This window comes from Pleurodeles waltl, chromosome 1_1 (genome assembly GCF_031143425.1).
Source record: "Pleurodeles waltl isolate 20211129_DDA chromosome 1_1, aPleWal1.hap1.20221129, whole genome shotgun sequence".
Taxonomy (NCBI): Eukaryota; Metazoa; Chordata; class Amphibia; order Caudata; family Salamandridae; genus Pleurodeles; species Pleurodeles waltl.
The window spans coordinates 859,741,031-859,764,388 of record NC_090436.1 but is presented as its reverse complement, the minus strand read 5'-3'; the positions used below and the strand labels follow the sequence as shown (position 1 = coordinate 859,764,388).

Here is a 23,358-nt window from a genome sequence, read left to right as displayed (position 1 = left end):
TGAGGGGTTGGCAGCAGCAGCAGCTGCAGTACAAACCCTGAAAAAGGCAGTTTGGCAGTACCCGGGTTCTGTGCTAGAGACCCGAGGGATCATGGAATTGTCTCCCCAATGCCAGAATGGCATTGGGGTGACAATTCCATGATCTTAGACATGTTACATGGCCATGTTCGGAGTTACCATTGTGACGCCATACATAGGTAGTGACCTATGTATAGTGCACGCGTGTAATGGTGTCCCAGCACTCACAAAGTCCGGGGAATTTGCCCTGAACAATGTGGGGGCACCTGGGCTAGTGCCAGGGTGCCCACACACTAAGTAACTTCGCACCCAACCTTCACCAGGTGAAGGTTAGGCATATAGGTGACTTATAAGTTACTTAAGTGCAGTGGTAAATGGCTGTGAAATAACGTGGACGTTATTTCACTCAGGCGGCACTGGCAGGCCTGTGTAAGAATTGTCAGATCTCCCTATGGGTGGCAAAAGAAATGCTGCAGCCCATAGGAATCTCCTGGAACCCCAATGCCCTGGGTACCTCAGTACCATATACTAGGGAATTATATGGGTGTACCAGTATGCCAATGTGAATTTTGTGAAATTGTTCACTAGCCTGTTAGTGACAATTTGGAAAGCAGAGAGAGCATAACCACTGAGGTTCTGGTTAGCAGAGCCTCAGTGAGACAGTTAGGCATCACACAGGGAACACAAACATATAGGCCACAAATTTATGAGCACTGGGGTCCTGGCTAGCAGGGTCCCAGTGACACATAACAAACATACTGACAACATAGGGTTTTCACTATGAGCACTGGGCCCTGGCTAGCAGGATCCCAGTGAGACCGTGAAAACACCCTAACATATACTCACAAACAGGCCAAAAGTGGGGGTAACAAGGCTAGAAAGAGGCTACTTTCTCACAATGGGGCACTCAACGCTGAACTGCACCCAGTCGCCCCTGTGCCGTCTGAGGTGACCTGTTGGTGTGGCCTTCCACCTTGCCCCATACTTACCCCTAGTCCAGGAGACTGGTCCCGTAAGTCGCTATACTATACCTGTATGCAGTGTTTGTTCTTCCTCCATAGGATAACATTACTGCATCTGAAAAAAGTGTTGACCTTTGCAAACTCAAAAAATTCATAACTCGAAAAATACTCACCTGATTCCGATGATCTTGGTATCAAAGTTTATATAAATGTACATGTTATTTTTATAAATTGCTGTTGGATTTCTTTATTGCGTGGGTCTGACTTACTGTATGTGTGTGCTTTACATGCTTAGCAGTACCCTCTGATATGCCTAACTGCTCACAAAGACTACCACAAAAGAGAGCAATTGGGGTGTCATTTGTGCCTCTGTAATTCCTTTGGGTTTTTCTTGGTCTCTTTACACAGTGTAACTCTTTTTGGTCCACAATATAAATAGCCAGCTTTCTACACCAAGGTCTTCTTGAACAATGTCCAGATCTCAGAAGAGAAATTCTAGAAGTAGGTATAGAGGTCGTAATTCTGTCACATCATCGGTCTAGGTACAGTTCTAGTTCTGCTCATCGGTTAAGGTCAGCATGTAAGTCCAGATGCTCACAACACTCCCCTCAGCATGCTTACCCTACTACATCTTCTTTAGTCACCTTTATTGCTGTTGGTTCCACGACTTCGTGAACCTGAAATATAGTTGTCCATGACTCCTTCTTCAGCCATGTCTGCCTCTGCATGGTTGCAAAGGCCTACAAGGTTCCAGAGCAGGATCCTCTCTTTCTGCGTAAAGATCCACTTCCTGACTCAGACACAGTGGCAGCAGGAAGGAAACCATCTCATGTCACCAGTTTCCATTGTGCCTCTTGAAATGGAAACTAAGAAGATGTATTTGATAGGCAGGAAGTTCTGCAAACAGCAGCTTCTGCTATGAAAATAGGCAGCTCCACAGTTCTTCTTGGATGGTGAGATAGGTCTCTTTTGCAGACTTTTCAGAGATTTCAAAACAAGTTACTTGGAGAGGACAGACAGGACATCTCAAAAGTACTGCTTACCTAGCTACCCATGGCTATTGTCTTGGTCCTTTGATGATCTTGATGGCTTTGTTTCACAGTTATAAAGATGGAGGCTTTACAAAGAATTTTCAAGCTTCCTTTCCCTGGAATTACTTTGAAAATAATGCTGAAGTAGAAATGCAGCACATGTAAGGATTATGAAAAACATTCCTTTAAGCCTTTCAAATGACAGTTCCAATATCGTAGGGTTCAAGCACCTCAGGGGACCAAATAATAACATAAACAACATCAAAAAACCTCAGCCACAGAAAGCTATGAAAGGAAGAGCCAGACAGGAAATATCAGCAGCTGCAGGAAAGAACTCCAAACAGGGAACACTTTCTTTCCTTCTTCCATTTGCCACTCATCTAGTAGAGTGGAAAAATATTATGACATACAGATCGGTGTTGACTATTATAGAGAATGACTATTCTCACATGTTCAAGTCACCACCTCCACCCATTCTTTGGACAAAATCGTCTCTGTATCATCTAAACCTCCTTCAGTTAGAAGTCAGCACCTTCCTCATCAAAGATGCTGTAGAACTTGTCTCCCATGCATCTAGTTCAGAAGAAAAGGGAAAAGTAGGAACGCCAATCTATTTTAGAGAAGTTTTGCATGTTGGCAGTTGACCAAATGTCACTCACTTCCATTAGGGGAATTTGATATGAGCCATAGATCTCTAAGATGTGTACTTTCACATTCCTGTTATTCGAAAGCAGTATAGATACTCATGATTTCTGGTTGAAGTGTGTGGGAGCACATCTCAGAAAAATGTGAATCTATGTCTACCCTTAGGTGGACAAATGGCTTCAAGAACCACATAATTACTGTAACATGACTCTGTCTCTTGTTCTCCAGCAGGGCCTCAGGGTAAATAACTCCATGTCTACAGTGACACAGTAAAATAGTGTATCCTTCAGAGGACAGACTGTGTTCTATCCTTTTGAAGTCTGAGTCTTCTAAAGACAAAACACCTGACTGCTCGCCAGATCTCGCAACTCCTTGCTTAATGGCTTTCTGCATCTTTCTAGTTAAAAGCACCAGTCTTCAGATGAGGCCAATTCGTCAATGCCCGGATGAACAGTAGTGTCAGCTCTCAGTCAGATGGAAAGACAGATTTAATCTGTCAAAGCTACAGTTCACTCCCTGCAACTACACATAAGAGCCACCTCCTCACTTCTCAAATTCCGCAAGAAGCTGGAAACTTGCCTTTTCTGGTACTCTGACTAGGCCCTAGGTTTCAATTGACTCACACTTGCTCAGGATACCCTCCTGGGTGATAGTGCACTCTACAGATGTGCATATTTTAATATAACAGGGCTACAGTTTCTTCTGTTAAGGTACAGTGATAGCATCTTACAGGAAAAAAATCTTTACAAAACTCTTGATTAAAAATTTCGGTTGTCGAGGATTTTCTAGCCGGATGTGCCACCCACTTTTGAGCCTATTTCATAAGGTGCCGCTCCAATATCTCCTGGAAGGCAGTTTTTTAGGTGGTAAATTACTTTCGCCCACAAGGTTAGTGACATCCAGACTCTGTTGTAAAGAACATTTCACTGTATTTCATAAAGACAAAGGTGGTCATTATGAGTCTGGTGGTGTCTTGAACGCCAGACTTGTTGTGGCGTTCAGACCGCTGCCAGCACCGCCAGGATTTGTTGTCCCGGTGGTCTGGTGGTTGTGGCGGTCCTAATCCACCAGGGCAGCTCTGCTTGCGGCTTGGGGATTACAACTTTGTTCTCGGCCAGCAATTTCATGGTGGTAACACCGTCATGAAAAGACTGGCGGAGAACCGGTGCAGGGGCCCCCTGGCCAGCACCGTTGCAGTGCTCACTGTCTGCTTAGCAGACAGTGAACCTTGCGAGGATGCTCGTGCACCTGGCATCCTACAGCATTGCCGCTGGCTTCATTATGAGCCACAGAAAATGCTGTAAGGTGTTTCCCGCTAAGCCGGCGGGCGGAAAGTTAGGTTTCCGCCTGCCGACCTAGCGAAAAACTTGTAATGGGCCAGGCGCGGAGGTAGCCACTATGGTGGCAGTCTCCCCATCGGAAGTTTGGCGGACGGGCAAAAAAGTCCACTGAACTTGTAATCGGGTCCAAAGTGTTTAACAGACCAGGTCTACTTTTCTTCTTAAAGACGTCTCTGATTTTCATGTAAATTAAACAATCTCTCTTCCAACCACCTCTCAGGAAGCTTCCACTCCAGCTGAAAGGATTTTGAATTCCCTTAATTTAAAAAGGGTCTTAAAGTTTTACCTTGATAAAACTAAATATACTAAGCAGTCTGACCATCTATTTGTTAATTTTGGTCTTATACAAACTGTGATGGTTACTTCTAAATACTGCATTTATCGTTTGATTGTGTCATATTTACAGTGTTACAGCAATTTCAATATGACTTTGCCCGATATGCACAAAGCTTACTCTGCAAATGATAGGGCTACTACTCTAGTGTTATTACGACACATTTCCATTGCAGATATTTGTAAAGTTGCCACTTGCAAGCCTGTACATAATTTTACTAGGCACTATTGCCTTGACACAGATTCCAGAGCAGATGACCAGGTGAGGTAAGCTGTAGTGTCTTGTGGGCTGTACGTCTTTTTCCTTTGCCTCTCCTCCTTCTCCTGGCATTTTACAGTGATGTGTTTGCTATTCTAGTCAGTGCTTATGACTTAAAATGAAGATCCCCAGGAGGAGAAGGTATATTTTTTTATCTGAAATCATAGTTCTCTTCCATGGTAATCTTCGCTTTAGTCATAAGCAACCCTCCCAGGAGAAGGCATAAAGTTAATTTTTCTTAGCTTTTGTATGATTCATCAGCTCTGTAAAAAAGAAGTTTCTCAAATTCCATCCACAGAGCATGAGTGAATACCGTTGGTGCTCTGGGATTTTAAGAAACAGTTTCAGTTTCCTCCAGTTAGTACCTTTCAAGTCACTTGGTTTCTTTCATTGACATTGTATCTATTGTTTTAAATAGTTACTTTTTAAAGCAAATTCTCAAAGATTGGCCAATTTACCCTGTTGTTGGCTGTTGTAAAGTATTTGTGCTCAGAGAACCTGTACAGGAGCAGGATTATTTGGTGCTTATGACTTCTAATGAAGAGTCTCTAGAGATCATCTAGGATTCTGGTAAGAAAGTATTCCTTTTTTAAAAACGTTGGGGTAAATATTACCCATCTTCGGCTGGGTTTTTTCAGGGTCAGTATTTCCCTCTAATTAAAGACATTAAAACAGACCTACTTAGATGGCAGCATTTATATATTTCCTGAATGGGCAGGACTGCGGTGATTAAAGTGGTGATTATACCCAAGCTATGCTAGTACTTTAAACTTTTCTGATTCAAATAGAACACTCGACCTACAGTTCTTGCACTTCAGGGGAGATGCTGATAAATTGGCGAAATGCTGGAGGCCCTCTGATGCTTTTGGAGGATGCACAGAGTTAGGTTGTCACGATTGTCGGGAGAGGGGCAGGTAGGCAGGCATGGTTTCTTGCCAAAATCCACCAGCAGTCCGCAGTTCCCACTTTGTCTGCTCTTCTTGGTCCCTTTTCTTCTTTTGTCAGACAACTCTATTCTTCTGGTGTCGGGTGGGCCACCAAAATACTCAATTAATGGGTGCACCTTTAGGGGAGTGTTGAGTACCTTGGAGTGACTACACCCCCAATATGACCACTTCCTCTGGAGAGTGGACATAACCCTGTCCCATAATTCCTAGTTCCATCAAAATCAAGATGGAGGAAACCTGCTTTTGTGGAGCACATCAGGCTGCCCACCTTAGAGATGTGACTAGCCTGGTAGTACACCACGCCTACCTGCATAGCTAATTTCCTACCTTTTCCTGGTGCCAAATGGGCCTCAGGGCAGGAGGTAACAACTCCATGGTCTGGGGGAAACGGGGTCACATACCAAAGATGACTGGGACCTTGAAGTCCCTGGCCTTGGTATACAGAACCTCTCTAGTACCCAGGCCCTAGGTACCAGGAGTACCATTTACTAGGGATTTACAGAGGTACAAGAGTGTGTGCCAATTGCACAAAATTTAGATCTTTTTACCTCTCATTACGGAATGGGCACTGACACTGGGGACCACTTTAGCAGGAAATCAGTGTACCTCAGTCGAAAAACCTCAGTACCAGTAAGCAAAAAGTGGGGCTGACCATGTCCAAAAGAGGCACTTTCCTACAGTAATCGCTCGGGGTAGCATTCCAATTCCAACACATCATTTTTCCCCCACTGTGGCACTCTAGACAGGGACCCATCTACTGCAAATCAGTACTGACCATGTTCCTCATGGTTACAGTCCATCATGAGCCTTGGTCCTGTCACACCTCCAACCTGCAGCCCACTACTTGTTTTGTCTGGAAATGTGAGATTTACCCCCACCCCTTCAATCTCATTATAAAGAAATGGCTCCCTGTTGCAGTTACCCCCCACTTTTTGCCTGATACTGATGCTGACTTGACTGAGAAGTGTGCTGGGACCCAGCTAACCAGGCCCCAGCCCCAGTGTTCTTTCACCTAAAATGTACCATTGTCTCCACAATTGGCACAACCCTGGCACCCATGTAAGTCCATTGTAACTGGTACCCCTGGTACCAAGGGCCCTGATGCCAGGGAAGGTCTCTAAGGGCTGCAGCATGTCTTATGCCACCCTAGGGACCCCTCACTCAGCACAGACACACTGCTTGCCAGCTTGTGTGTGCTAGTGAGGAGAAAATGACTATGTCGACATGGCACTCCCCTCGGGGTGCCATGCCAAGCTCACACTGCCTGTGGCATAGGCAAGTCACCCCTCTAGCAGGCCTTACAACCCTAAGTCAGGGTGCACTATACCACAGGTGAGGGCATAGGTGCATGAGCACTATGCCCCTACAGTGTCTAAGCAAAACCTTAGACATTGTAAGTGCAGGGTAGTCATAAGAGAATATGGTCTGGGAGTCTGTCAGAAACGAACTCCACAGCTCCATAATGGCTACACTGAATACTGGGAAGTTTGGTACCAAACTTCTCAGAATAATAAACCCACACTGATGCCAGTGTTGGATTTATTAAAAAATGCACACCGAGGGCATCTTAGAGCTGCCCCCTGTATTTTACCCAATTGTTCAGTGTAGGACTGACTGGTCTGTGCCAGCCTGCTGCTGAGAGATGAGTTTCTGACCCCATGCGGTGAGAGCCTTTGTGCTCTCTGAGGACAGAAACAAAGCCTGCTCTGGGTGGAGGTGCTTCACACCTCCCCCCTGCAGGAACTGTAACACCTAGCAGTGAGCTTGAAAGGCTCAAGCTTTGTGTTACAATGCCCCAGGGCACTCCAGCTAGTGGAGATGCCCGCCCCCTGGACACAGCCCCCACTTTTGGCGGCAAGTCCAGGAGGAGATAATGAGAAAAACAAGGAGGAGTCACTGGCCAGTCAGGACAGCCCCTAAGGTGTCCTGAGCTGAGGTGACTCTGACTTTTAGAAATCCTCCATCTTGCAGATGGAGGATTCCCCCAATAGGGATAGGAATGTGTCCCCCTCCCCTTGGGAGGAGGCACAAAGAGGGTGTACCCACCCTCAGGGCTAGTAGCCATTGGCTACTAACCCCCCAGACCTAAACACGCCCTTAAATTTAGTATTTAAGGGCTCCCCAGAACCTAGGAAACCAGATTCCTGCAACCTAAGAAGAAGAGGACTGCTGAGCTGAAAAACCCTGCAGAGAAGACGGAGACACCAACTGCTTTGGCCCCAGCTCTACCGGCCTGTCTCCCCACTTCGAAAAGACACTGCTCCAGCGACGCTTTCCCCAGGACCAGCGACCTCTGAATCCTCAGAGGACTGCCCTGCTCTAGAAGGACCAAGAAACTCCAGAGAACAGCGGCCCTGTTCACCCAAGACTGCAACTTTGTTTCCAAAGGAGCAACTTTAAAACAACTGCGTTTCCCGCCAGAAGCGTGAGACTTGCAACCCTGCACCCAGCGACCCCGACTCGACTGGTGGAGAAACAACGCTTCAGGGAGGACTCCCCGGCGACTCCGAGACTGTGAGTACCCAAAGTTGTCCCCCCTGAGCCCCCCACAGCGACGCCTGCAGAGGGAATCCCGAGGCTCCCCCTGATTGCGACTGCCTGACTCCCAGATCCCGACGCCTGGAAAAGACCCTGCACCCGCAGACCCCAGGACCTGAAGGATCGGTACTCCAGTGCAGGAGTGACCCCCAGGAGGCCCTCTCCCTTGCCCAGTTGGTGGCTACCCCGAGGAGCCCCCTCCGCCCCCTTGCCTGCATCGCTGAAGAGACCCCTTGGTCTCCCATTGATTTCAATTACAAACCCGACGTGTGTTTGCACACTGCACCCGGCCGCCCCCGTGCTGCTGAGGGTGTACTTTCTGTGCTAACTTGTGTCCCCCCCCCCGGTGCCCTACAAAAACCCCCTGGTCTGCCCTCCGAAGATGCGGGTACTTACCTGCTGGCAGACTGGAACCGGGGCACCCCCTTCTCCATTGAAGCCTATGCGTTTTGGGCACCACTTTGAACTCTGCACCTGACCGGCCCTGAGCTGCTGGTGTGGTAACTTTGGGGTTGCTCTGAACCCCCAACGGTGGGCTACCTTGGACCCAAACTTGAACCCCGTAGGTGGTTTACTTACCTGCAAGAACTAACAATTACTTACCTCCCCTAGGAACTGTGAAAATTGCGCTGTCTAGTTTTAAAATAGCTATATGTGTTTTATTTGAAAAGTATATATACTATTGTGATTATTCAAAGTTCCTAAAGTATTTACCTGCAATACCTTTCATGCAAAGTATTACATGTAGAATTTGAACCTGTGGTTCTTAAAATAAACTAAGAAAATATATTTTTCTATACAAAAACCTATTGGCCTGGAATTGTCTCTGAGTGTGTGTTCCTCATTTATTGCCTGTGTGTATGTACAACAAATGCTTAACACTACTCCTTTGATAAGCCTACTGCTCGACCACACTACCACAAAATAGAGCATTAGAATTATCTCTTTTTGCCACTATCTTACCTCTAAGGGGAACCCTTGGACTCTGTGCATACTATTCCTTACTTTGAAATAGTGCATACAGAGCCAACTTCCTACACTCATTGACTGAGTTACACCCCTGGGTATTTATGTGTTAAATCTGCACTCTCCATCAAACTCTATGTATGTATCTCAGTCTGTAGTATTAATTCAGTACACAGGTAACTGTAAGGCAGCGGAGCGCTGTATCTAAAGAATGCTACTTGCCCAGTTTCTTATCCTAGTTTTACCAACAAATAAGTTTAGAAGACGTTGGAAGATAACAAACACCAACTCCTGTTTTTTGTGCATGGTAAATATAGCCAGAGAGAAATTGGATTATTCTCCTGCTCAGAACATTTGAACTTTCTGGCAGGAGAGAGACCATACGATTCCTCTGCCTTCTAGAATTAGAAGGGAAGAGCACGTTGAAGCAGCTTTGGAATTTTTTTATGTATGTTTAGAATTAGAGTGCATTTTTAAATTGCCTGGAAAAATAGGACTATGTAATGCAAGGGCTTGAATGCAGACTCAGGGCCTCATTACAAGTGTGGCGGTCAGGACCGCCGCTATTGCAGCGGTCCGACCGCCACATTAAAACCCGGGCAGTCAAGACCACCGGGGACCCGCTAGCACTGTCAAGTTCCATGATCCCCGTGGCCTGGCGGTGGTGGAGATTGTAATTCGCCAGGGCTGCGCTGCATGCAGCGCTGTCCTGTGGATTACAACCTTTTTCTTTGCCGGCCTTTTCATGGCGGTAGCACAGCCATGAAAAGGCTGGTGGAGAATAGGTGCAGGGGAACCCTGCACTGCCCATGCACTGTTGCAATATTCACTGTCTGCTTTGCAGATAGCAAACATTGCGAGGGTGCTGGTCAACCCTGCGGGCTACAGCATTGTTGCCGCCTCGATTACGAGCCAGAGACAATGCTGTAGCCTGTGTCCTGCCAGGCTGACTGATGTTTCCTCCCGCCGACCTCGCAGAAAACTCTTAATAACTCCAGCAGGGTGATCGCCACAAAGGCAGTGGCCACCCTGTCAGGAGTTTGGCGGACGGGCTTTCCCACCCACCAAACTCTTAATTAGGCCCTCTGCCCTAGATGAGTTTTTACTTTTATAGAACCAGGGCTGCACTAGAAATTGCCTTTGTGAATGTGAATAATATGTCTGTAAAATGAAAATGCGTTTTCTGCATTGCACCTTACCGTTGTACTTTGATGAAATTATATTCAAAGATGCAATGGGAGTGGTCTTCACCTAAAGGATTGTAAAGCGTCTATGTGGACGATACTAAGGGAAGCTGGTTCTGTACCAAATTTAGGGTATTGTGATTTATTATTTTATTTTTTCATATGGCTTTACATAAGAATATAAATACATTATTTCTATCTATGAAATGCTTTGTGGGCATGTTACCCATTTTAAAACAATATGATTGGGTGAGTGAAAATTGGTGTGAAGCTGGCTTTCAGCTGCTGCTTTTGATGAAAAACATGCAGCAAAGAAGGTCTGGTGTTTTTTAACCACCAGTTTTTTGAATATGTATATATACACGCACTGGAGTTACACAAAGAAACCTTTAATGCATACACTTTGTTACATAAAATAGATTGGTATTTGTTATCCAATTTCTGATATACTAACCTGTGCAACTGCAGAATTTGTTTTGCATGGACATTCTAAAGATGTTTTAACCCACTTCTGCTAATTGCCTCTGTGGCAGTGGAGACGTACTCATTCTGTGTTGTATATTGTTCTTGATAAAGCAAGGTAAATGCAGAGTCTTACATTGTTTTAGGAAACTGACGAGTCCAACATGAATTTAATGTTGCCCTTTGTAATGACGATATTTGTATTAATATACTTGAAGGATAACTGTGCTCCTCTTTTTTTTTTTTTTTTTTTTTTTTTTTTTTTTAAACAAGGACTTTTTCTGCGAATTTAGTGAGCAGTCTCCCTGTGTTCTATCAAGATCTTTGCTTCAGGTAAGTCAGATTCAATAAAATCATTTCTCATGGTCACGCTTCTCCTGTGAACTATCTATCTATTGCACCTGAAGTCCTTTAAAAATATTTTCTTCACCTTAGGTGTTTTCTCTTCTCCGGAGGTGAGCTTAACGACTGGTGCAGTGGGTTTAGCCGTTGGATAATAATTTAATGTTCTCCAAATGTAATTGTTTTTTAATTTCAGAAATCGTAATTGGAATTAAATTTTTGAGTTCTGCTTCTTATATATTGAGACTTTAATGCCTACCTCAAATTCTCCCAGCTACCTCTCTTTTGAGCATGTGGCAACATTGACCGTTACTAGAGAGGTACCACAACTCCTGTTAAGCGCTGCCTGCTAACTAATCTAGCATGCAAGACGGAAATCAACCCCTTAACCCATGTTCATGCCTATGGAATCTTATTCCAAATTTCATTTTTTTATGTCAGTGCGGACAAGTAACTGCTCCACAATCCTGCATTTGAATGCATCACTCAAATGTTCTCACCAGGGTACCAGATTTCATTTATTTCTTCATCAGTGCTTTTTAATTAATGCTATTTTCTGTGATCATGTCTATGCTTTGCTGAGGACAGCTGGTATGCTATTTGTGGCTCACAACTTTGCGTTGCTAGCCCATAATACCTGTGCAGAGCTCCCTTTCACTGATCACCTGAAAGCAAATGGAAAACCACTGTTGAGCAGACTGTGGATTTCATTTTTAATTGCTGGAGCCAATTTTGAATTTGGATCAAATCTGTGCCTTTCATTGAAAAATACTAGCAGTATTATTGAGAAGTTGTGATTCAATTTCCAACCACTCAAGAGGCTTCCTGACCTTCTTAGAGAGCTGAACGCATTTCCCTTGCATTTCATATGCATCAATAAATGGACCTTAGGGCTTAAAAGGCTAATTGTCAAGTCTTTTTACTCAAATTTACCCTGCCTTTGGGACTGAAGCTCACCTGTAGAATTTCCTTAAAAAATATGTTATAAGCTTTATATAATGTGTGGGTTTTGGCAAGTCCCTAGGCATTTCACCCTGCAGTGATAAAGAAACCACCCAAAGCATATTTCAGCATTTTGTTTCAAGCAGCAATAATTATCTCGTTTCAAGATAACCTACACCTGTCTCCTCTTTCTTATGTCATTCTCCAGGCTTCACAATACATGTTCTTGTAATAGTCTGCTTCTGTGGTTAGACTTCATTTAGCACTTCCTAAACCTTTTCTTGGAAAAACATTCAGGGGGTCATTCCGAGTCTGGCGGTCTTGAGACCACCAGACTCAGGGTGGTTGTTGGACCGCCGCGGTAGTGGTGGTCCGATCCGCCCCATTCTGACCAAGGCTGAGCCGCCGCGGTCCAGCCGCCGACACCGCCAGGCTGCAGTCAATCCCACGGTCCTAGCGGTTGTAATCCGCCAGGCCAGCGCTGCAAGCAGCATTGCCATCTGGATTACGAGTCCCCACCCGCCAGCCTTTCCATGGCAGTTTACACCACTGTGGAAAAGCTGGCGGAATGGGGGTGCCCGGGTCCCTCTGGGGGCCCCTGCACTGCCCATGCACTTGGCATGGGCAGTGCAGAGGCCCATGCACAGCCCGTCGCACATTTGACTGCTCGAATTACGGGCAGTGAAATGCGCAACGGGTGCTGCTGCACCGCCACATTGGCGCCGGTGTCACTGTTAAGGCCCTCTTCGCCGCAGGGCCGGGGGGCGGAAACACTGTCCTGCAGTGAACTTGGAATAGGGCCGGCGGTGTCCTGACGGCACCAGCAGTCAGGTGGCGGGATGAGTTTGGTGGGTGGCCTCTGCCTCACGCCAAAGTCAGAATGACCATCTCAGTGTCAAAATATAGACGTTTAAAACCATAGTCGCTTCTAATCCTAAAAATGGGCTAGTTCTACCTAGAACATTCGAAAAAGGATGAGTAGAATTGTCATGACTAGTGATGGCTACAGGCTTTGCTTTTAACCAGGAAGCGTATTTCTGGAGGACTAAAGTCTAACATGGGTCAGTGATTGGCAGAAGTAAAGGCATCTTTCCTCTGTATATCTAAAAAGTTTTGTTAGCAGAGAGATGTCTTTTAACTTGTGAGTATAACTTTGCACACATATTCTAGTGTTTCTTCAAAGAAGTTCAATATTTCCCCAGTTTTCCAACGTGTATTCATGTGTTAATATGAAACTATGGCTGTACAGAGGCTTAACCTACCAAACCAAGCTCTTTCCCCAAAGGAGAAGAGGTAAAAAATGTTACGATTGTAAGTGTTTAAAAAATAATGATGGATGCCTGGATCAAGCCTATACTTCTATTTTTGGTGACCTCATAAACACAATTATTTGTAAGGTTAATTTTGGTAACTTTTCATAGAATAAACTTTTTGTACTCTCTGAACACAAATGATTTTTCTTAGACAACGTTCCTGGTCGATAACAAGAAGGTGTTTGGTACCCATTTAATGCAAGACATGGTGAAGGATGCATTGCGAGTTTTTGTTAGTCCACCAGCACTTTCTTCTAAGTAAGTTGTACACATTACTTTTATGCATGTGGATAGAATAAGTAATGGGAAATTCAGCCAGGGTGTAAGTTGTTTCAATGTGCATCTTTTGTTACAGATGTTACCTGTACAACAACCATCAAGCCAAAGACTACATTGATTCGTTTGTGACACACTGTGTCCGGGTATGTCAAATTAAAGATGTTGATTTAGTATAAGCTTGCAGTTTGGTGGCAACATGATACAGCTTGTGCTTAGAATTAATATTGTAAGTTGATTCTAAAAGTGGGTGTGCTGTTAATACAATATCATTTTTAGTTTTAGCCGTCTATAACCACCCCGCCGCCCCAAACCAAAGAATCAGATCTTTTCTTTCTGGGTTAAACTTATGACCTGCAAATAAAATAAGATAATGCATGGACCTGCACAGATTTTAGTGTTTTGCAGCTGGACACGGAAGTGTCTCACCTCATATTTTTGTTATCTTACATTAAGTATGTTTAGCGTTAGAAATTTATGCTCAATCCTGTTTGTATATTGTATGCCTCAGTAGGAAAAAAGAGTTGCTAACTGCATAGCTGGCAATTTTCCCAGGTCCAGGTGTGACTAGTTTAGTCTCATTTTCCTGTCTTCGATATACTGGATTTGTAGGTGTAGTCCTGGTTTTATAGTGAGTTAAATAAGACTACAAGTCTGAGAATCCTAATAAAAAGCCACGACTAGCTTAACTAGTCCTGCATGGACCTGAGAAACCTGGCAGCTTTGTGAATGTAAAGGAGTATTGTGAATTTGGAAAGTGTTGGGACAGGTGAAATGGTGTGGCACTCTCCCTTAAGTGCCCCACTACATATAAAACTGGTATCCTGACTTATATTTTATCCATGGCAGCACACTAACCTAGCATGTGCGCAGAGTCCTAGACCTGTAAGGAATTGCATTATTATTTGGATTGGGTGAATGCCACTTCAAATACCAATCCCAGCCCATCTCAGGGTGCACCCTCAAAGTCACTAAATTAACGTGAGCTCAAACCCCCTGGGAGCAATGGCACATTACAGAAAGGCTTACCTCAGAACAATGTGTAAAGTGTTTATGCAGTCCCGAAACAGTCATAACATTGAAATGTAAAGAAATAAAAAATCCCAAGCTGAATTAGAAAAATAGAGTAAACTGTAATTAACAAAACAAAACCAAAATGACAAACATCCATTAAGGGGAACTTGCAATGTGATTTTTTTAAAACAAGTTTTAAGAAGAAATAGCGCCAAGAGGCACAATGTGCTAGTGATAGTCAATAGCCGAGGTAGACTGGGACCTAGGCGCAATTCTATGATGACCACAATAGAGTGTGGGACAGATACTCCAACCAGGTCATCCTGATCAAGAATTTTACCCCTCTGACTTTATGTCCCAATCTTCCACCCCACCCCACCCCACCCCCAGGCCCTTGGGGAAGGCACTTAGAGACTAGCAGAGTGTCAGGCAGAGGCCAACAGTAGGGTCCAGTCCAGGTCCAGTTGCTACTGGTCACCTGGGAGGTTACAGGAAAGGCCTCTTGTAGCTTATTGTGTCCCTGTAGTTTTAACAGGAGGTCAGACTTACGACCCTTGGAGTCCACGTCTAGTCATTCAGGGCTCTTCTCAGGTTCTGGACAGGAGGTTCAAACTTTTCTGATCTTCTTCAGGTACAGGAGTATTCTGAAGTGGGTACCTAAAGATGCCACATTTATATTTGACACTGGATAGTGGGTGGGAATGACAACTGGGCACTCATTAACCAGTGGGGTAAATGTTGCCCAGCCAACCATACCCATGCCTCACTGCCCCATCCCAAAGGTGAAAATCAGATTTTTAGGGCGTTGTCGTGATCTAACCCTCGGCTAACCGAACACCTGTGAACATGAGAACGCCCATGAAAGTGCCCTCAATGGCGATCTCCAGTCAAAGAATAGTTTAATAATTGATTTATAGGTGCAAGCGCATAATGGACAAGTGTTAACAGGATGGAACTAAACTATGATGTTTTACTACAGTTGTCAGGAGTTGTAACAATCACAGAAACTAGCTGATGTATCAAAGTGATGAACCATTGTTCATGGATAGAAAAAAAAACTCCAATAAAATATATTTAAAAATGTGAGTGTAAGGTCACCACTGAGTGGTTCATATGTTACCGTAAAACCTGCATATTTGAATTGATTTGTTGAGGTATCCTGTAATATTCTTCTGACCAGTTAAAATGCAAACATTTTAATGTATTTACTATAATTGTATTTTGTTTTTTTCCAGCCGTTCTGTAGTTTGATTCAGATCCATGGGCACAACAGGGCTCGACAGAGAGATAAACTTGGCCATATCCTTGAGGAGTTTGCCACTCTGCAAGATGAGGTAACTCTTATTCTGCACTTCACTTATTAGATTTTGTTTTCATGATAATGTTTGTGTGCCTTACTTTATAGTGACAGCAAAAAGGGATTTGTTAGTTTTTTATTCCATTGAACTTCACCTGGAAATATACATGATTAGTGCTATGTCCTCTGATTTAGTATCGGTTTTAAGCTCTCTGTCACCCTCCGACTGTTCAATGTATGCCCCCCAATACGTTTGTATTTCTCTTACAGGCTGAAAAAGTAGATGCCGCTCTCCACAGTATGCTCCTTAAACAAGAACCTCAAAGACAACACTTAGCCTGCCTGGGCACCTGGGTGCTTTATCATAACCTTCGCATCATGATCCAGTATTTATTGAGTGGCTTTGAACTGGAACTGTACAGCATGCATGAATACTACTATATCTATTGGTAAGTGACAAAATGATGTGATGTGGAATTCCATATAGGGCTTTAAATTACACAAATTGTCCCTTTTCGGTTCTGCTGTTTTATGAATTCTGACTGATAAACATAGCCAAATGTTTAGTATGATGTTTTTATTAAATACTCCGCGAACATCGGAGCAAGTTCTCCATAGAATTAGTGAAAAGAAAACTGAACATATAACTTATGTATTCTCCAGAATGTTGCTTTTGCCCGTGGTCACCAGATTGCAGCAAGTGAACAGCAAAACGCAGAGTTGCAACATACCATGATGTTGCACAACCCTGAATAAATAACCGATTTCAACATTACACCCCAGTGAGAGTGCCACTTTTTGTTACTGACAAGCTGTAATGGGTCTTATCTATATGTGTATATATATCTATTTATATATAAAATTGGGTCCAAAGTGACGTATAAGGCACAGTTCGTGGGATTGCAGGAAAATAGCTGCACCTTGCCGTTATAAATTCTTTTGACTCGTTACACAAATAAACTTGAGTCTTGCACTCATCGGTGAAATGATGATTTAGTTAATTAAAATACACCACAAAGACCATATTCATTTTGGTCCTCTTCGACTTACTTACGAGATTAATATAACATAGGTAGTTTGAGTCAAGTTGTAATTCTTGTCTCTGCCTTTTACTGCCTGTCATCCTTTGCGAAGGTAAATATATTACCTCTTTTGTAATCCAACTTGCCGCTCCTGAATTTCGCAGCTTTCCTTTATTTTGTTTTTTATTTCTTCCTGTTTTGCAAGTGTTCCCACCTTATCAGCTCCTCCAAGGCTTTCCTCGATTCCTTCTTAGATATTCTCATGAGCTAATTCTGCATATTTCACTGGTATCTTCATCATGTGCATGTGAAGTAAATTTGGTTAGTATAGGGTGCCATAAAGCCAGGTATAACAGAGTGATACACAGAAGGAATGGAGAAATGTCTCTAATAATGTACTTTACCACACTTGATTTAGCCCACATGGGTTGCTGGTTGCTGCTTCTGGTGCCTTAGTCCTGTTTTCAGCTTGCCCCTGGACTAGTTTTATCCTCAAGATGGGTTTACTTTATTTTTCAAAGTCTTTCGGTTGTGATGCAGTAGATTTGGCCACATTGACATGTTTCCATATTCACATCTTTTCTTTTTGGATTAAATAATTTTTATTGAGGTAACACCCTGTATAAATCAACATAGGTCTCCAAATATACAGGGGGAGAAAGATTCCCCTAAAAAAACAGACTCAATACACATGATCTCAGAGTTGTGACTATAAGCTTCCCCAAGTGAGACAAAGAAAAGTGTGACCGGAGCAAAGGGGGAAGGTGGGACAGAAAAGACAAACCCCCATCGCAACAAGAGATTGCACGAAGTTTCTGAAGCAGTAGAGTCTCTCAGTCTCTGCCCCTCCGCCACAGTAAGTGGAGTTATACCTTCATGCTAGTACCAAAAGCAACTTGCTGAAGAGTGCAATAAAAAGCAGCACCCGGTTTATAGCTGGCTAAAATTACTCGTATCATAACACATATGGAGAGTGGGGGAGAGTATAGAAAAAACCGGAAGGATCAACGCCGTACCTGTCTCCCCAGATGTAGAACCAAAAACACACGAGAGTACGGGGTTCGCAGGTTGATACTGAGCTTAAAACAAGGAAGATTTTCCTTGTGGCTCTAAGACCTAATTAGGTAAGTAGATAGTAGTGTATACTGTGGAGAGTATACTAAAATTACTCATACACCTTTTTCTTAAATAGTAGAACGTTCTTTGCTGCCTCAACCTGTGTAAAATAATGGATTCTACCGTTGTTATGTTCCTTCAGCTTGGAAGGGTGCAAAAGGAAACCTCTAGACCCATTTTAGGCAGTTTCCTCTTAATGGCCTGCAGGCCCTGCTGCCTCTTCTGGGAAATTTAGAATAGGCTTGCCACCAGTGTTGGCAGTCTTGCGATTAGATGCCTCTTTTGAAATGTGTTCTTTCTTGTAGGCTTCTTAATGTGTCTGTGATATTTCCACTATATTCCGTATTGCCTCTCATTCTTCTTGTGGGAGTTAGTTTGCCTTCTTCACCACCACTCTAAGGGAAATAACCTGCTGGAACGACCTCTGAATCTTAGAAGGTAGGATTTTTTTACCCACTAGACTTTTCAAAACCCCTAGAAGGTGTATATTGGTAGAACGGATTTGGGCTTCTAGGCAATTGTTTTGCAACTTCATACAAAGTAGAACTGGGTGGCACAATCTTTTAAAACCCTCTGCTCCTTGTTACATCTTGTAGCATCATCACAGAAGTCTCCAGGTTGACAATTCTAGGTATATACTCCTGTATTGCCACCTTCTGCTTCCACAGCGGTCGATCAGTGAGGACGATGTTGTCCCAATAGAGCTTACTTTCTACTTGATGTGGATTGTTGCCTTTCTCTCGGAGTTGACCGGATCAGTAATTCACCTCGGATGTATCAGCTCCACTTATGTAGCCGTGTCAGTCATTTCCCTCTCTCTCTCTCTCTCTCTTTGTCACACAGGCTTCGTAGGAGAAAAAAAACAAAGTTGATTTTTCTTGTTTTTATTCTCCTTAGGAGGCACTTTACAAAAGAATTGCTGACGACTCCAACACGAGTGTTGAGGGGTCTGCAATCTCACAGAACTTTCTAAATTCAAGGCCCACGGACCTTGTTACGACCTCAGGATTCAGCAATTATACAGTGGTGATTATCGACCTTTCACAGTCTGCCCCTTCTCGTTAACATTTGCTTTAACAACTCTGTCCATTCCCTTAATTAAAAAGAACAAAACTTGATGTCTTTTAATTGAAATTTGGACATTTTAGACTGTATTAGCTCTTTGTAGCAGGACCTATGTCATGTCTCGCTCACCTGCTGTTTCAGAATTACCTTTTGTTTTGAACAAGTTAATTTGGCAACTTTGCGTTTTGAGGGTGGATGATTAAGTAACTGTCCACGTTTGTTGACAACTGTGCACATCATAGAGCTGTCAGATGAAGGATTTCATGGCTCATTCTCACTTACAAAAGAATGGAATCCCTTAGAACACAGGTCTTCAAACTGTTATGTGCCGAGTACCCCTGAGCAAAATGATTTCAATGCAGGTCCCTCTTCAAAAGCTTAGGATCCAGAAGAGGTAGTGTGTGAATGGCAGGTGTGGGCAGGATTTATTAAATCAGCAGTTTTTTTAAAAATACTCCCTTGGGCTATGGTTAAGCAAGCTCAAGTTTTCCAGAAATATGCACGGGCAGTCTATCTACTGTTTGCTTTTTTTTCCTTTGCATTCTTGGACTTGCGGAACTAATTTGGTAATGAGATAAACAGAACTGCAAACTCCAGAATGCAAAGAAAAAAATGGACATGCACACGGACCTAGAAAACTTATGAGTGCTGCCCCTACAGTCTGTACCTTGATGTCTTTCCCTGAGTAAGGCCAGTTCCTGGACCACCTACACAGCTCTCAAGTTTCTTAGGTACATTCATCCAGTTCTGAATTAATAATGCAATAAACAGGACTTCAAGTTCCAGAATGGAAAGAAAAAAATCTGGATTGGATAAACTATACCTGCATGGACCTTGGATATGTGAGGGTGCCACCCCAACAGTCTTCTCCTTCCAGTGCTTTAAGTAGAAAAAACATAGCTGTGCACCTTTAACACCACCCGTGGGCCATAGTGAAGCAGCACTCGAAAGTCTACTCTCTCCGGGACCTATAAGGGAAAGAAAACATTTAGCCCCATACCTGGATTCCCTCCTCTGGGCTATGGCTCTGAGCCCCCAAAAGAACTCTCAAGTGTCACAGGGACATGCTTGAGCAGCCCATCAAGTATAGGTATTTTTTCATTGCATTCTGGGACTTGTAGCCCTGACTTAATAGTGTAATGAACAGGACTAAACATAGCCCTGACTTAGTAATGTATGCAGATAAAAGAACACGGACTGGATGAGTAAGTCACACATGGACAAGGGGAAAATATGAGTGCTGCTCCAGCTGTCTTCCCCCTCTTGGCTCCCAGTGAAGAAATGAGCTCTGAATCTCTCCTCCCTCCTATAGGCCGTAGCAGAAAGGCCTCCAGCCAGCTGGTTGTCCCCTGTAAGTCTTCAAGTAAAAAATCGGCTCTGTACCTCACAAATGTGCACAAGAACTTTGCTTTCCTAGGCTGTTTTACTTGGCTGCCCTTTCCCACCTTTCGTTAGTGCAGTTGTCTTCTAATGTGCTGAGTCAGGCAATGGCGCCCCCCTGAGTATCAATTCACGGACCACATAGGGGGCACGCCCCACACTTTGGAGACCTCTGCCCTAGAACATGCCAGTCATTCGAAGTTTCAGCTTGATTCTCATCTGAATTCATATTTGGGATTTATCATACCAGCAGTATGGATTGGAAGAGGTTAAGGAGCCCTTATGTAGTTTTATCAGCACTTAAAATTCGTTAATGGGTTGGCAAATTGCATGATTGTTTTTTCTTTGTTTGCCTACCAACGCTTTTTGTCTCTGTGCTAAGATACTCTGCAAAAATGTTGGCTTTGAATTCTTCTTAGTTTACTGCCATTTTTAAGGGGAGTTGAACTGAGCTAGGTGTTTCATCTTGTGACTTCCAGCATATTCACTGATACTTGCTGAAATCACTGATCAATTATTCTGTTACATGTATATAAGTTATCGGAGTAATTCTCGGACATTAAGCCAAGAGAATATGGTTCGCAAAGATACATTTCTCATAGGAGAGAGCCCTTATCTGCAAAAGACCTATGCCACTCCCATATTATCCTTTTTTATCTTTACAGAATTGATAGAACGCAGGTTACAGAAATACCACCTGTTTTGTCCTGTTCTTCCATCTCTACGTTACCAAAGGCTTCAATGCATACATTTCCTATAATACAATTGTTTTATTTCTTGCATGGTGGATTGATATTGAAAACAATGGGCATGTGTTAGTGCTGCAAGACCATCAGATGGTCTGGTCTGTTTTTAATTTGAACATATCTGGAAGTTTCTGCTGAATGTAAATTAACACTGTGCATTGTGTGGAGGTTTCTTTTTTGGATGGTGGGGAGTTGGTGGGGTTTCTAAGTTTCTTGCTTCATATGCCAACTCTTGATTCAAGTGTTTTTATCCCCCTGCCTACATTTGGCATTATGTCACCTTGATACAAAATGCCTGTTAATTCCTTTGGTGTTCCATCAGGCTCCATAAAGAAACTACAGACTTCCAAAATTAAATGGGCAGCCCAGATACTTTTCAATGTTACACCCGCTGCAGCCATCCAGGTGACAAAATATGACTTCACTGGTTTCCTTTTGGAGCTCTCATACAATTCAAACTTTTCTGGACCACATGCTACGGGCTCTGGAACAAGCATCCCTTCTAGCTCAGTTTTTGCTTCCAACAGTACTGCTTAATCGGAGCCCTCAAACTCAGTCAGGCTAGTCTTCTAAGATCTACGGTGGTCATTCGCCGGGGCAGTCTGTTGTCAATAAAATCTATATAGTAGATGCATTATCCTTGCAGCACGCTGGGGATACGCAGTTTTCAAGACAATATTGTGATGATTGTGGCTATGAAAGTTGATCATCTTATTATAAACCTGTTACTGCAGAAGTTTATGGAAATGAGGATGATCAAATTTAGAGTATACAGAATATTATATCTACGATGTGCTAAGCCAGATGAATATTTGGAGCAAGGTAAGAACCAAATACGGTGTCAGAGTTGTCAAGTGGTATTCAGTAGTTTGTTGATGGCACCGGGAGTTGAGAATGTAGAGTATGCCACACATTTTAAAGTGGCCAGTGGAAGTACACAATTAGAAAGTCAGTGTGCAGTATCTTTTGGCAAGACAAACAAATGAGCTTATTGTTTTTAACTTTTAGGAAGATGATAAAATTGATGAGTTGGGAAATAGAAAATACATATCAGTGGGTAGACGTAGTGAAAAACAATATTTGACGAGGATAAATTAGCTTAAAGAGTTAACAATGACTAATCGGTTCTTGATGGTGGGTGGATGTTAGAAAGTTATGTTAGAGTAAAGAATAAATTCACTAGAAGGGAGTGTGGCTCTTTCTGACTTAAGGTGACTGCAGCTCTTTAGAGCTACTGAACCTCTCCTCATCTTGCCTTCTGCTGACTGTAAAAAAGCCAAATGATTCCCAAAAGCTGCATGAGATATCAAATAGCTGATGTAACTTCTGTGAAATTGTACAGTGTTTGGTGAGGCTACTTTCTCAGGAGTCTCCAGATCCCACATCCCGTATTCACTGCCTGAACCGCAGCAAATGTGGACTGCACTTGCAAAGTTATGAAAATGGCAATGCTGGGAATTATTACCCCCAAGAGGAGTCATGATCAGTTTTTGTGCTGGAATGCTGGGAATTCCTGACAAGTCATTGTGGTTTAACCGGGATTTTAACCTAATTTGTCAAGGTGAGACAATGATTCTGTAGCCATTTTATTTATCCCAAAGGCAAAATTGGACTCCTGCACTACGTTTCAGTATTGAGAACTGTTCTAGGCCTCTAAAATAACTGTGTGACAGCCAGCATATCAGACCCCATACCTGCAGTGAGGGCACACATCATTAGCTGGACAGTTATGACTTTGGTGCTCAGGTTTTCCTTGCTGCACTATTTCAGCTTGCTCTGCCTTACTTCTTTGACCTTTACCTGAATGCTGAAAAGGGGTCAGAAAGAAGTTGCTTGGAGCAAAGATGAATGAGTTGAACTAAAAAAGAAATGCATGCTGAACTGACACTGAAAAATACTAGTATATAAGTGACTGCAAAAATTGTAGTAAGCAAAGTGGAAAGGTTGACTGCATGTGTAGTTCAGATAGATCTTGGTTTGTCTGACTCCCCTACCAAAATTTATACATTGGCATCTCAGTTAAAGAAACAAAAGGTTAGATGAGTGTTTACATGTCTCAAAAAACTGCATCTTACGTAGCTGTTTAAAGTTTACTTCAGGATTTAAGTGCTAGTCGCCTTGCTGAGGGGTGCAGAACCACACTTGGCTATATGGTTCCTT

The 23,358-nt window shown here is 43.3% G+C and overlaps 1 protein-coding gene across 8 annotated transcripts in view; it reads left to right on the top strand.

Moving 5' to 3' along the window:
* The window catches only part of NAA35 (N-alpha-acetyltransferase 35, NatC auxiliary subunit), a 521,214-nt gene that overhangs the window by 254,258 nt on the left and 243,598 nt on the right, over nucleotides 1-23,358 (top strand). For all 8 annotated transcript variants that reach the window (XM_069229524.1, XM_069229487.1, XM_069229505.1 and 5 more), the window contains 5 exons: nucleotides 10,959-11,018; nucleotides 13,434-13,540; nucleotides 13,638-13,704; nucleotides 15,808-15,906; nucleotides 16,140-16,318. In XM_069229524.1, the coding sequence (XP_069085625.1) occupies nucleotides 10,959-11,018; nucleotides 13,434-13,540; nucleotides 13,638-13,704; nucleotides 15,808-15,906; nucleotides 16,140-16,318 (512 nt within the window). The remainder of the gene's footprint in view (nucleotides 1-10,958; nucleotides 11,019-13,433; nucleotides 13,541-13,637; nucleotides 13,705-15,807; nucleotides 15,907-16,139; nucleotides 16,319-23,358) is intronic.